The 14,468-nt window shown below is 33.2% G+C and overlaps 3 protein-coding genes across 20 annotated transcripts in view; 1 reads left to right on the forward strand and 2 right to left on the reverse strand.

The window, feature by feature from the left end:
- Positions 1-491: 491 nt before the first annotated feature.
- On the reverse strand, positions 492-4,470 carry LOC109596298 (E3 ubiquitin-protein ligase MSL2). Of its 2 annotated transcripts, none has more exons than XM_020011811.2 (4): positions 3,465-4,470; positions 1,705-1,896; positions 1,468-1,642; positions 492-1,406 (listed from the first exon to the last, which is right to left on the reverse strand). In XM_020011811.2, the coding sequence occupies exons 1-4, from the start codon at positions 4,182-4,184 to the stop codon at positions 1,312-1,314; spliced, it is 1,182 nt and encodes a 393-aa protein (XP_019867370.1). In that variant the 5' UTR covers positions 4,185-4,470; the 3' UTR covers positions 492-1,311. The 2 variants fall into 2 exon arrangements, with proteins under 2 accessions (XP_019867370.1, XP_019867369.1); XM_020011810.2 differs by having other exon boundaries at positions 492-1,412; positions 3,465-4,463.
- Positions 4,471-6,662: 2,192 nt separating this feature from the next.
- LOC109596297 (probable hydroxyacid-oxoacid transhydrogenase, mitochondrial) lies at positions 6,663-10,978 on the forward strand. Its single transcript, XM_020011809.2, has 7 exons — positions 6,663-6,923; positions 6,990-7,077; positions 9,365-9,573; positions 9,632-9,828; positions 9,881-10,217; positions 10,273-10,705; positions 10,765-10,978. Exons 1-7 carry the CDS (start codon positions 6,871-6,873, stop codon positions 10,846-10,848), a joined length of 1,401 nt encoding a protein of 466 aa, XP_019867368.1. The 5' UTR covers positions 6,663-6,870; the 3' UTR covers positions 10,849-10,978.
- Positions 10,979-12,212: 1,234 nt separating this feature from the next.
- Positions 12,213-14,468, reverse strand: part of LOC109596302 (arfGAP with SH3 domain, ANK repeat and PH domain-containing protein) — a 71,269-nt gene continuing 69,013 nt past the window's right edge. For all 17 annotated transcript variants that reach the window (XM_049962242.1, XM_049962241.1, XM_049962252.1 and 14 more), the window contains one exon: positions 12,213-13,834. In XM_049962242.1, the coding sequence (XP_049818199.1) occupies positions 13,529-13,834 (306 nt within the window). In that variant the 3' untranslated portion in view covers positions 12,213-13,528. The remainder of the gene's footprint in view (positions 13,835-14,468) is intronic.

Consider the following 14,468-nt stretch of genomic DNA (forward strand, 5'->3'; position numbering starts at 1 on the left):
AGCAGGCAAAGATACCAGCCCCCTGTCAACTGATTCGGAAAGAACAAGACCAATCGAGGAAGATTGGGAATGGATTGGAATTGCAGTTGGATCCGTTAGCTTCCCACTGCCATTGGCTTGTGGAGTGGTACTGAGACCCAGGACCACCACAAGGTGGACCTATCGTGGGGACCTTGCTGAAGATAAAATTAATTTCAATATGAAGCTGTGTTTGACGTGCAACACCACTTACTTTGACATATCGAATGTGGCCAGATTATTCGCCGTTAAAATCGACACGTCCTCATTATCTGAAGGAATTCACGATACTTTCATCTGCGCAAATGATAACAAGGACGTAAGAAGCCCCAATTTTGGCAGTTGTATGATTCAAACACTCAACTGATGGGGTGTGGAGATACTTATCCAAACAAGGTATTCCAACTCCTAATCAAATTTCATTGCTTTTTGATGTAGAGCCTAAGGAGAGCAGATAAAACAAATTAAACCCATCTAATTAAAATATTTTTATTTCACTTTAATTTACATATATTTTTGTTTTCAAAGCAAAAATTAAAGTACAGTCCATTACTCTCTCTCCACCATTAGGAGACTTATACAGGATAATGTTTTAAAATAACCATTGTTTTCTCTTGTGATTGATAAAATTGCAAAACAAAAGATTTGGACTTATATATAAAGAAATTATATATAAAGAAATTACAATTTGTCAACCAACAAGATAAAAAAGTTTTATATTTTTTTCCACATAGCACATATATACAACTATTTACACGACAATTAACACAGACAATCTTGATAAGCCAATAGTTACAATTAGTTGTATTTCTATTGCTATAGCTGCTTAATTAAGTACGAATGAAGTATCTATAAAAATATACTAATAGAACTACTAGAAACATACACTTTATCTCCTATCAATAATTTACTAGAGACGTGAAAATAGTATATAGAAACCACAGTTTAAAATTATTTACAGTATTTACATTTTATGACAAAATAAAAAGATTGTAAGTAAATTGGACAAACGCCAAACAATGACTAGACTTAAAGAACATTTCGCTTATTTGGAAGAACAACGTAATAACGAATTGTCCAAAATCCTTTCAAATGTGAAATGTAACAGAATGCAGCATGTTATTTGAAAATGGACGTGTTCTATTTCAGATCTACTCTACTGAGCTTATCAAGACAATTTTTCTTTCTACTTTCTTTTTTTAAACATCAACTAGATTGTCCTGTGTATAAAAATAATAATTAAATAGTTGTAAATAAGACTTCCTAAACTTTTTCTGAATCTGTTTTGTCGGGTCAAACAACTGTGATTTCCGGCTCCTCTTCCTCGTCTTGTATTATTGGGCCATTGAGAAGAATGTTTGTGGGTATTTGCATGGAATTTAAAACACCTGTAACTAAAATGATGTAAATAAATGTAGTTTATTAAATAAATAAATCTGTGATTAATACCTTTGTATGTTTTGAATCTCTGTGAATCAAATGAGGTGTAAGATGGATCCAAATTGTTTATTTTAACAACATTATGCATGTCTCTGTATAAGTCTTGGTCGACAATAGTCGGCTGTTGTATTTGGGGCGTCGGTAAATACTGAATCTGAGACAATTCGGGAATGTGAGGTCTAACCTAAATTTATAAATAATATGATTATAAAAATTACTGGGCGTTTATAGGTGTTTAAAAATTACTTTGTTGCCGTCAGGTCGATGCGGATTTCTGCATCCTCTGCATTTGCATTCAATGCACGCCTTCCCGTCGACGTAACACGGACACCTTTGTCCGCAGCATGTTAATTTACCCGGTGTTGCGGTCGCGTTACCGCATCTACATCCTCTTTTTGGTTTCACATTGCACTTCGAAGGGGGTTTCTTAAACACAGCCTGAAAATTATTTTATTATAATAAAATACAAATGAAACCATACTAAAAGTTATAGTAATTATAATCGTTGGTCAAATAATGAAAAAAAATCTAAATAATTTTCTAAAGTTTCTCCTGAAAAAAATACAGGCCCTCAAATTTAAATTTCAATAATTGATTTTTCCTCATATTTCCTTAAACTTTGGTCCAATCGAGTTTAATTTTGTTATGTGTTATCCTAAAATACATTCCTACAATTCAGTGTAATAAACTTTTTCCATAACAATACAGTAGGGTAGATTTTGGGAGTTCCCCTCTATTTCTCGTCCCATTTTCTACACCACTGATTATATTTTTAAAACTATTTACCTTTTCATATTATTTGCACAATTTAGAAGAAAAAGACACTCTTGATTGATTTTGATTATTACCCAGTTCTGATGTTATGTGACTTGATTTGTATTATTCAAACATTAAAACTGAAATATCTCAAAAACGACTGTGACAATCAAAATTAAACAAGAGGAACTTTTTTTTCTAAATTGTGTGAAGAATATGAAAACCAAAAAAGTTTTAAAAAATATTCATTAGTGTAGAAAATGGAGCAAGAAAAACAGGGGAACCTACCAAAATTCATTACTGTATTATGGGTCTTTCATTGCTCTCTGTAAATTTAAATAGATTATTTATTAGCGGTCTTTTGCTTATTATAATTATTTAATCATTAGTCGAAGTGAAACCGTAAAAAAAATTGTAATTCAGCGTTAGCAAGGCCGATAGAAACAAGAAGAGATGGCTAAGAGTTTACGGCTAAATAAGTCAATCGTGTCCCGTATTATTAAAAAAAATAGAGAAACTGGCCAAGCTACAAAAAGTTCGAAAAACTTGAAAGAAAGTCGATAATTGGATAACTCAAATGTCCAAAAACAATTCAATCTTAGTGTCAACCAAAATTAAAGCCAACATGGAGGAAATGGGACTGAAATTAGTTCAAGGACTGTGTGAAGATGGTTAGAGGTTCAATTGACCCCAACCCTGGTTTCTACTAAAAATGTGCCAAATTTTGACATGTATCACTGGATTCTAAAACAATGAGGTGGAGTAGTTTCTAGACCAGTCTAAATTTAATTTATAAAGAAAAATGATCGTTCTGCTTACATTAAATATTCTATAGAAGAAAAAAAAATATAATATGAGGAAAAAACAATTTTTAAAATTTAAATTTGCCCCAAAATTTTGACCACTTATTTTAGAAACATCCTGTATATCCCTACAAAGTTGTTCACAATTGCCAATTGCATAATTATGCCCATTTCCAATCAAACAATTAGTACGTAAACTTCAATTATTCAATAGTGAAAAAGTGTTAAGTAGGATTAACTCAAGTTAAGCAAAAATATTTGAATTAACCTTCAGTTTGGCGCCATCTACGCAAACATATTGACAATAAAAAAATAATAAACATTATATCACATTCACTATGAATGAACTCTCACATGACGTTGGTAATCAAAACAGATAAATAAAACAACAAAATCAAATTAAGCTGGAATAAAACAAATGAAAAAAAAAACAAAACAATAACAAACCTTCTCGCCAACTTCTTTTTTCACGGTCGCACACTTATTCTTAACTTCAGTAGATTCTTTGGGTTTTCTCTTAATAGTAATCTTATTCCCTGAACCATACAATACAGAATACAAGGACGGTCTGCTCTGTACATTGTTCGAGGTTATCACATTGTTGGGGGTGGGTTCACTTGTAACTGTCGGCTGTAACGTCTGTGTGGACGAGTTCGTGTAAACGCACGGTAGTATGGAATAAGTTGACTTTGGTAGGCCCCCTGAGCTTGTGTACTCATCATGGAAGGATGCACCCTCACGTATGAGCAGTATGAGATTTCCTGCACCCCTTTCCACTCCCGTGGCCTGAGTTTTGTTGGCCTGCTCCTTCAGACCGCGAAATATCGGCGAGTTTATTAGCGAGCTGCACATTTTCTTGTAACACTGTAGGAGTATTCGCAGGCTTTTGTTTTCTGTGTAGTCCACATTGTCCTTGCAAAACGAACAGGCCGGCTTGATCCTTTTACGTCCACCTTTGCACCGTCTGCACAAGTGATGTTGACAACGGCCAATTCCCGGGGATAAAGGGTCCACTAACAAATTACCACAAACTACACAACACAAGGAATTTCTTAAGTAAGGAACTAGACGATACAAATCTTGCCATGTACTCGGGTTGTTTGGCTCAGACTTTAATATTATTTGGGTGGTTGTTATATATAAACTAGTCGAATTCATTTTTGCCATTGTTTAAATTTATTATTTTGGTTATGTTTCTGTTGGATTACGCTTTCTGTCACTTTCTTTCGGGGCAATTGAATTTTTAAATGTTGTGTGCGATCCCGAAAGATGGCGAAGTTATACACACGCTGGGTTGTAAAGGTATTAATGCGAAAAATATTAGGTTGTACTTTTATATCATAGATGGCGCTGGACCCTTATAAGCATTAACTTGTAATTAACTCATCTTACATGTAATAAAACTACCAACCGGCAGATGTCGTCCAATTTTAAAAAATGATCTAAGTACTTCCACCAAATTCCATAACTAAACTATAAATAAAACGGGATATTCAATTAGTTCAACCATTTGTGGTGACCAAAAAATTTGTAATTAGACATTTAGTTATATATTTCATAAAAGTTGAACTTTTTTATTTTTTAATGGACAAAATTGTAGCAAATTTTTACTATATTGTTTTTAATCACTCTCTACGATTAATTGGTTGAAACTGTAAGAAAAATTATAATTTAGTGTTACCAAGACCGAGAGATACGTCAGTAACACACCTTTTATCATTCGATGGATAATCTTATCACAAACTAATATAATAAATTGATATTGTAAATAACTAATAAGATACCAATGGTAATAATTATTTTGTACTTGGAGTACAATGCTATTAATAAGAGAATTAAATTTTATTGACTAGACAAATTCAAATTATATTTTTAGTACCTAATAAAAGAGACTTATCTTTGTATACCCACATAAACAATTGACTGATTTCTATTCAACAAATTATATTTTAAGAAACTAAAAAATGTAAGTTGGCCAGTATTATTGGATCAGCTATTGTTTTGGCTCTATCTATACAGTGTGACCAATTTGAAAAGTGATTTGTAACACCTCCATAAAATTTGCAATTGTAAAGCATGAAAATATGTACTTATAAACTAAATGTCTTGTTTCACGTGTATAATATAGGGTGAGTATGATGGGTGAGATAGTACCTCGCACCACAATTCATTAATTTCTCGATCAAATTATTCACAATAAAGGTCTATATTAACAGTTTGTCCAGGTTTTAGGACATCAATGTGAATACTCCACCAAACACATAGAAACGCCTTTTTGGGATGTAAACTCAGCTTCGTAGTACTTCGTGGAGTTTTGTATTATCATATAGGACCCATTTTTCGTCCCCAGTGATCAAACGATCAAAAAACGGTTCTGTATGGCACCGTTGAAGCAATATATTGCATGAGATGGATCCGTTGGCTTTGTTCTCTTCGTACAGATTAAAGTGGACTCAAACACTTGCTCTGCTTATTTTTCCAATCTGCTTTAAATGTTCCTGGATGGTCGACCAAAGTTGGTTAAGGATATATGACAATTCTTCGTTTGTTTAACATGGATTTGGTTCCACTTCTGCCCTTAGTATGTCGTTGTCTAAAGTCGTTGATCTTACTGATCGGTAAGAGTCAGAGAGATCAAAATTACCAGATTTGAACTTGGAAAACCATCTTTGGCATTTACGAACGTCAAATGACACTTGGATAAACATCGCAAATGTTTTTGGATGCAACTGTTTCGTTACTACCCTTGAGAAATTCGAAATCCACAGAATGCCAGATATTCTTCTGGTATGTGGCTGGCCATTACATCCCAAATTGCAACAAAAAGTTTAATATTGAATTATTTAGAAGTGAACAAGTCACAACAACCTTAAAGTGTCTTTGGCACGCCTTCGAGACTCAATGAACTGACAAATGACAATCAAATATCCACATGCTCAGAAATGACATTGCTTTGCGGTCCCTCTCAGGTATAATTATAATATATATTATAAATAGGCCACACTGTTTATATTTTAGACTGTAAAAATGAGAATCAATAAAAATAAATGAACTAATCGCTTAATAATAAGTAAGTAGCAACAGAGATGGGTCAAAATTATTAATCAAAAAGGACATTATACAAAGTGTTAATGTTAAATTAAAAACCAGACTTAATCATTAAAAATCCCTTTCAAAATTAAAGTTGCTATATCTATGTCCAGTACAATTTAAAAAATATATACATAACATTTTATAGAATAAGAATATAATAGTTTTTATAATACTGTATAAATAACAATAGTAAATATACTTATGTGTATTTATTTAAAAAAGGCTCTGTAATATCAAATATATCAGTGTAGTTTACAACTACAATTACTTTATGTTAGTAATATATTTATAAGCCGAAAACCTTGTAATGCGAATTCAATCAACCATCTAGATAATAAAATATATAATATAATGATTGTGTAAACAATTTAATAAATAATATCGCAGTCAAACCAATTCTTCCATCTATTATCAATCAATTGAAGCTATTGATAACATTAGTTTGGAACAACAGCTCACAACACCACAACCCACAAAACAAACGCATCCTAAAAATAGCCCCAGGCATTTATAATCTTGTTATTTTCTATCTCATACGGTCAATAAACATTCTTCCACTTGCATTTAGATAATTAAACTGTCGCCTCAATATAACAAAACATTTCGCAGATTACATTGTATTACGTATCCTCGCGTGGTGATAAGAATTTGTTTATTAAAAAGTCAAAACGACCTTTAGTACCGCTAATCTAACAAACCAGTCTTAGGAGAGCCACAGACGGGGACAACGAGTGTTAATAACAGTGTTCAGTGAGGCAAAATGGTTGCGAGGAAAAGAGTTCTCGACTTGTTGCAAGTCATCACCAGCAACTCGTAAGTTAACAAACTGTACAAACAATGTGCAACCGACTAACAACAATACCGTAACGTGTTCATTAGATGTAAATGTCCGGCTCACTCCCATGGATCCGTCTCACATTCCAGCAGTCTGCCGAACGCCCTGCCCTCGAAAGAATACGCATTTGAAGTAATTATATTTATTAAGTAGTTTATTTTTAAAGCGGCTACCTGGAAACATTGTTTTTGATGTACTTGATTGGGGCGTTGCGAAAGTGGTGGTGGCAAGTGCAACAGGTTGATCGTATAAATAACTTGTTTGTACGCTAATAATTTGTCCGGCTATTTATGGAGGCCCAGACAAACTTGAAACTATTTTTGAAAAATGGAAAATATGCGGTAGTAGTAAATACCAGCTGATGTGGCATCGTTGCGTTGTGTGCGCACATTTTTTGGCCTTCAGATTGGATCTTACCTGTTTATTGACGCTTCTTAAGGTCCTTAAAGATTATAGTCTATCTTTGGACTTTAATATCCACCGAAATGTAACACAATTTTGCCCAATTAATTTACTACAGAATCTTAAAAGATTTTATTAAATTAGATTTCTTAAGTACACTTAAAACTTTAAAACAATATAAATTTAATGAAGAAGTTATGAAAAAATGTTTCTTGAGATTATTTACGTAATAGACTTAAGTAACAAAAATAATATATCATAGTTTATAAAATTGATGATCTTGGATTGCATTACCAAAAACTAAATTTGCACAATTAATTTTTATCAAAATATTTAGTCGCTTAGTTTTATACATTTGACCTTGTCACCTCATCAATTTTGCTTATTATTAAATGATTAGTTCATTCATTTTTATTGATTCTCATTTCTACAGTCTAAAATATAAACAGTGTGGCCCATTTATAATATATATTATAATTATACCGGAGAGGGACCGCAAAGTAATGTCATTTCAGAGCATGTGGATATTTGATTGTCGTTTGTGAGCTCATTGAGTCTCGAAGGCGTGCCAAAGACATTTTAAGGTTGTTGTGGCTTGTTCACTTCTAAATAATTCAATATTAAACTTTTTGTTGCAATTTGAGATGAAATGGCCAGCTAAATACCAGAAGAATATCTGGCGTTCTGTGGTTTTTGAGTTTCTCAAGGGTAGTAACGGAACAGTTGTGTCCAAAAACATTTGCGATGTTTATCCAAGTGTTATTAGACGTTCATAAATGCCAAAGATGGTTTTCCAAGTTCAGATCTGGTAATTTTGATCTTACTGACTCTTATCGATCAGTAAGATCAACGACTTTAGACAACGACATACTAAGGGCAGAAGTGGAACCAAATCCATCTTAAACAAACGAAGAACTGTCATACACCCTTAACCAACCTTGGTCGACCATCCAGGAACATTTAAAGCAGATTGGAAAAATAAGCAGAGCAGGTATTTGGGCCCCCTTTAATCTGTACGAAGAGAATAAAGTCAACGGATCCATAACAACATATTGCTGCATCACATGCAACATATTACTTCAACGGCGCTATACAGAACCGTTTTTTGATTGTTTGATCATTGGGGGCGAAAAATGGGTCCTATATGATAATCCAAAACGCAAAAGATAGTGGCTCTCCAAATGAAACACCACGAAGTACTGTGAAGCTGAGTTTACATCCCAAAAAGGCGTTTCTATGTGTTTGGTGGAGTATTCACATTGATGTTCTAGAACCTGGACAAACTGTTAATATAGACCTTTATTGTGAATAATTTGATCGAGAAATTAATGAATTGGGGTACGAGGTACTATCTCACCCATCATACTGATCCTATATTATACACGAGAAACAAGACATTAAGTCTATAAATACATATTTTCATGCTTTACAATTGCAAATTTTATGGAGGTGTTTCAAATCCCTTTTCAAATTGGTCACACTGTATAGATAGAGCTAAAACAATAGCTGATCCAATAATACTGGCCAACTTACTCTTACTAGTTACTCAAAATATAATTTGTTGAATAGAAATCTGCTAATTTTTTATGTATGTATATAAAGATAAGTCTCTTTTATTAGGCACTAAAAATATAATTTGAATTTGTCTAGTCAATAAAATTTAATTCTCTTATTAAAAGCATTGTACTGCAACTACAAAATAATTATTACTATAGGTATCTTATTAGTTATTTACAATATCAATTTTTTATATTAGTTTGTGATAAGAATATCTATCGAATGATGAAAGGTGTGTTACTGACGTATTTATCTTATTATTGCGTACAAACATCTTATCAGTATTGACCCTAAAATTATGTTGAATCATTTTAAGACTCATTATTTGGCAACTATATTTCAAAATAAATATTACTATTAGATTTGTTAAAAAAATTCATGAAAGCATAAAAATAATGTTTCTGGATAATATATTTATTAGTCACATGGTTTTACTATTCCATTTTACAATAATTTATAGATGGCCTCATCGACTGTTCGTTATGGAAAGGGGGTGACCAGAGAAATCGGCCAGGATATGGTCAACTTCAAAGCAAAAAAAGTTGCAGTCTTCACCGACCCTAACTTGGCAAAACTGCAACCAGTTAAAACCACCATCGAATCTCTCACCAAAAACGGAGTTGCTTTTGAAGTATTCGATAAAGTTAGAGTTGAACCAACCGACGCTAGGTAACCATTGTTGTCTTTAGGCAATGATTGTAAATTTCATTCACTATTAATGTTGTAGTTTGTTAGAAGCAACCAAATTCGCTCGTTCTCAAAACTTCGATGCTTATATTGCAGTAGGTGGTGGCTCAGTAATGGATACAGCCAAAGCCGCCAATTTATACGCATCAGACCCCGATGCTGAATTATTGGACTATGTCAACGCCCCAATTGGCAAAGGAAAGGTCGTTAAGGTACCCCTGAAGCCTCTCATTGCTAGTAAGTGGCCGCCTCCTTTATGCCTTCCCCACTACAACCATTCACATTACAGTTCCAACAACCTCAGGAACGGGTAGTGAAACAACTGGAGTGAGCATTTTTGATTATAAACCGTTGCAAGCCAAAACTGGTATCGCCAGTAGAGCCCTGAAGCCCACCTTGGGAATCGTCGATCCACTCCACACTCTGTCACTTCCAGAAAGAGTCACCGCCTTCAGTGGCTTCGACGTGTTCTGCCACGCCTTGGAGTCGTTCACAGCCATTCCTTTCGATGAAAGAACTCCCTGTCCCCCAAACCCCAACGAAAGACCTACTTATCAAGGAAGAAACCCAATTTCTGATGTGTGGGCCAGATACGCCCTTAACATAATCGCCAAGTACTTTGAAAGGTATTTGTATACTATTAAACGCCTATTATGTATGTATTAACGTGGGTTTTTGCAGAGCTGTTTATAACCAAGACGACATAGAAGCCAGAGCTTCCATGCACTTGGCTTCCACCATGGCTGGCGTAGGTTTCGGCAACGCCGGCGTCCACTTGTGTCACGGTTTGTCCTATCCGATTTCCGGTAATGTCAGATCGTTCGTACCCAACGACTACAGTGACGACCATCCGATTATTCCTCACGGCTTGTCCGTCGTTGTGACCGGTCCAGCCGTCTTCCGTTTCACTTCATCCGCTTGTCCGGAAAGACATTTGGAAGCCGCACAGATTTTGGGTACAGACGTCTCTAACGCTAAGAGGGAGGATGCCGGAGCTATTTTGGGAGATACTGTAAGGAGGTACATGGACAAGATGAAAATTGAGAACGGTTTAGGAGCACTTGGTTTCAAGAAAGATGATATTCCACAGCTGGTTAAAGGAACACTACCACAGGTAAAACAAAATAGAAATATTAATAATAGTATTTGTATATAACTGAAATTTTTTTATAGAAACGCGTTACTAAAATGGCTCCAAGGGAACAATCTGAAGAAGACTTGGCCAGCCTGTTTGAAAATTCCATGAGTGTTTATTAAGCATTTAATTTTTTGTACTAATTGTGGTACATTGAAAGTATAACATAACTAATAATTAGTTGCAGGAATTCACAAGAGCTTTTTGTATTATTTGTAAAATTGTATAAATAAAATTGTTATCTACAAATAATGTATTTTTCCCCATAAATACAGTAGTAGTCATTATTAACAATTTAAAATGTTAAATATTTTAGCCATAACCCTTTAAGTTTTTATGTTGAATTTGGTTATAAATGCAATCCCCCATCTTTTCTATAGGGTTGATGTCTGGAGACAAAACATCGATGCTTTGGTCTTTTAACCAATTCGTCACAATTATAAAATTGTGTTTGGGATCATTTCCATGTTGAAACACATTTATCAAGAGCATCATTTCTTCAATATATGGAAGCAAATTGTTGTTTAATATATCCCTGTACATAAATCAGTCTAAGGGGGCCTATGCCAGAAGAATTGAACCATCCCCATAGAATAATTGAACCGCCACCATGTTTCACTGTGGGTATAACATTCTTTTTATGTAGTTTTGTTCCTGTAGGATGTTTAACATAAGCAGAACCCTAATTTTTACAATTCTGTGATCCTAAGCAAGTTAAATTTGGACTTTCACAGTTTTTCTTGTAGGTTTGGGGTTAAATGAACCCCCATTCACTAAAGATCTTCTCACCTTGAACTAACTTCTCCAGGTTGGGTTTAATTTCAATTGACGATAGGACTGAATTTTTTTTTGATACTCGAATTATTCAGTTATTGTTTTTCTTTCAACTTTTTCGTAGCTACCACTTCGCCAGTTTCTCTAAATTTTTTAATAACATGGGAAGCGATTGACTTTTTAGGTTTTCATATTCTTCACACAATTTAGAAAAAAACGTTACTCTTGTATAATTTTGATTATTACAGCCGTTTTTGAGATATTTCAGTTTTAATGTTTTTAATAATACAAATCAAGTAGATATGATGACATAACATAAGAACGGGTGTGATAAACCAAATCAATCAAGAGTGCCTTTTTCTTCTAAATTGTGCAAAGAATATAAAAAGGTAAATAGTTTTAAAAATAGAATCAGTAGTGTAGAGCAATGAAAGACTATAAAGTGAAAGGTTGTTAAATTTGCCAATAAAAAAATAAGAAGTAGGCATTTTTTTAAAGAATAAAATTAGATTGACCACTTGCAACACTTACAGAAAACATAATACGAGTAGTACTCATATTTAAATAATTATAGCCATTACTGTATGTATATTAATTAATAGGAGGAATAGGGGGTACTGGAACAAAAACGAAATAAAACTTGCAAAGTAGTTTATTAATATCTTTTCTACAACTTAAAAGTACATTCTGATAAAAAAATAAAACAAAAAACAAAAATAAATAATTTATTTCCTCGAATTAAGTCTTTTCGTATAAATCAAATTTAGAAAACAAATTAACAAAGAAAAACTACTTAATTTTACATGTAATATTTAATAAATTAAATGAGTAATACAACAGAAGTTATATACAAAGATATGCTTGTTAAAATACAATTTTATAATAAAAAAAGTAAGTACACATATAAGAAAATAATGGTAACTTTGACTACTATAACATGTAATTTATAATTTATATTAATAAATATGTTTACCTTACATAAACCCTGTCAAAATATTATTTAGTCTAGACCTTTTTATTTTCATGTGTACACATTTTACATTAGTGGCCAAAGATCAAGAAAAGCAAAACAATAAAATACTACGATCCACATATGATTTATTGTAGGATTAATAAATGGCAGCCAACATGAATTTCCTCGATTCATTCTTTATATTTGGCCATTATTGCATATAATATAAAACATTAAATTTTCTAAATGTCTAAACGGTTACTATACGCAAATAAACGAATACGTTTACATTCTAAAGTTAATTTTCACTCACGTGGATGTGGTGATACGGATACGGATGTCCCATGTTTTTAAAATATATATTAATAAAAATATATTGTTTCTAAAGTCTACACATTTTGCAAGGATTTGAGCTTATTAATAATAAAACTAGCGCAATTATTAAATCAATATCCTATACAGATCGAATTGTAATCACGTCTATTTTATACCATGTACAACACGCATCAAATAACAACGTTGTTTTTGTAAACGAACGGAATCATTGACACGTTCCCGTATAAAATAAACAAATAGATGTAGCTTTTATGATAAAAGCTATAGAATCTAGAGAATAAATTCAGCCTGTACGTTCAAAACTTAATAATTTACATTGGGTTAGCTATTTGTTCAACAAATGCTACTTCTATGAACAACATCGATCGTATTACACAGAAACAGTGATTGCATTTTGCGGGTTTATTAGTGAGTGCGTTAGGGCAACATCTTTCAATAGTTAAGGGGAAGCTTAGTGTGTAAATAATATTTTGACGGGGCGACTATATCAACAAAACTATTGTGTAATAATCCACAATACATCACCCATTGAAAAATCATCTTGTAATATGTTATGCTCTCCAAAACTGCTAACATACACGTACGTAATCTAACTCACCTAGATGTCATTATTAGATAGATGCATAAGCTGATTGTGTATATATAAAAAGATTCTGAATATACATAATATATCAGTTGGTTCTGGAAACCATATACACAAAAATAGATTTTAATACTTTACATTCAATACGACGACACATTCAATTATTATCGGATAACATGTGGACAAAGCTGATGGGAAACATGCCCGCCCTGTGGGGCTCGTTCTCCACGACGCCCTCCATCCAGTTGTCGTCTTCCGTGTGCTCGTTCGTCACTATTATGATTTCGCCTTCTCTGAACGACAGCTCGTCGTCGTTGTCCGCGTTGCAATCGTACAGCGCCTTGCAGCGTCGCGGACCGCCGGCGCCGTTGGGCGTGCACGTGAACCTGCCGCTGGGCATTGAACGCGGCGAACACAACGATATCGGACTAGATGAAATTCTGTTTGGTGGTGAATCGGATGCCTATAAATTCATAGCACGTATTAATGTGTGGATTCGTCGCAAGGAAACGATCGTTCACAGGCACGCTTGGACATTTTACTGGGACTTCAGATTAATTGGACTGTTGTTATTTAGAGATAAACTAAATCAAACAGGTGTTGTTAACTGTGAACAATCATTTGTCCATTATGTAACAATAAAACTGTAATTAGACATGTTTAAAAGTCTTGTAAATTGCCGACACTAAAGTGATGATGTTTGTCCTCCCTTCGATTATTGCTGTCTTTTACCACTGTATATTTAAAAATAGTGATAGACTGAATAAAAGTATTGACTCATTCGACAGCTGTCAATTTTACGAATTATTCGATAAACAACAGAAATCGGAATTATATTATATGATTACTACTAAAATGAAATGTAATTTAAACCATTCATATTAATTGATTCGATAGTCAGTATAATTCGATACTTCATAATATTAATATAAAATAAATTAACTTAAATAAAATAAATATATAAATTATATAGTTTAAACATTTTATTTAAAAGATATAAATAAAAAATAGTTATTAAGATTAAAATAAACAAGTAAATATTTGATTAGTCCTAAAAAAATCAGTAATACAACGACTATAAAAAATATATATCGAAA

The sequence above is a fragment of the Aethina tumida genome, chromosome 1 (assembly GCF_024364675.1).
Source record: "Aethina tumida isolate Nest 87 chromosome 1, icAetTumi1.1, whole genome shotgun sequence".
NCBI lineage: Eukaryota > Metazoa > Arthropoda > Insecta > Coleoptera > Nitidulidae > Aethina > Aethina tumida.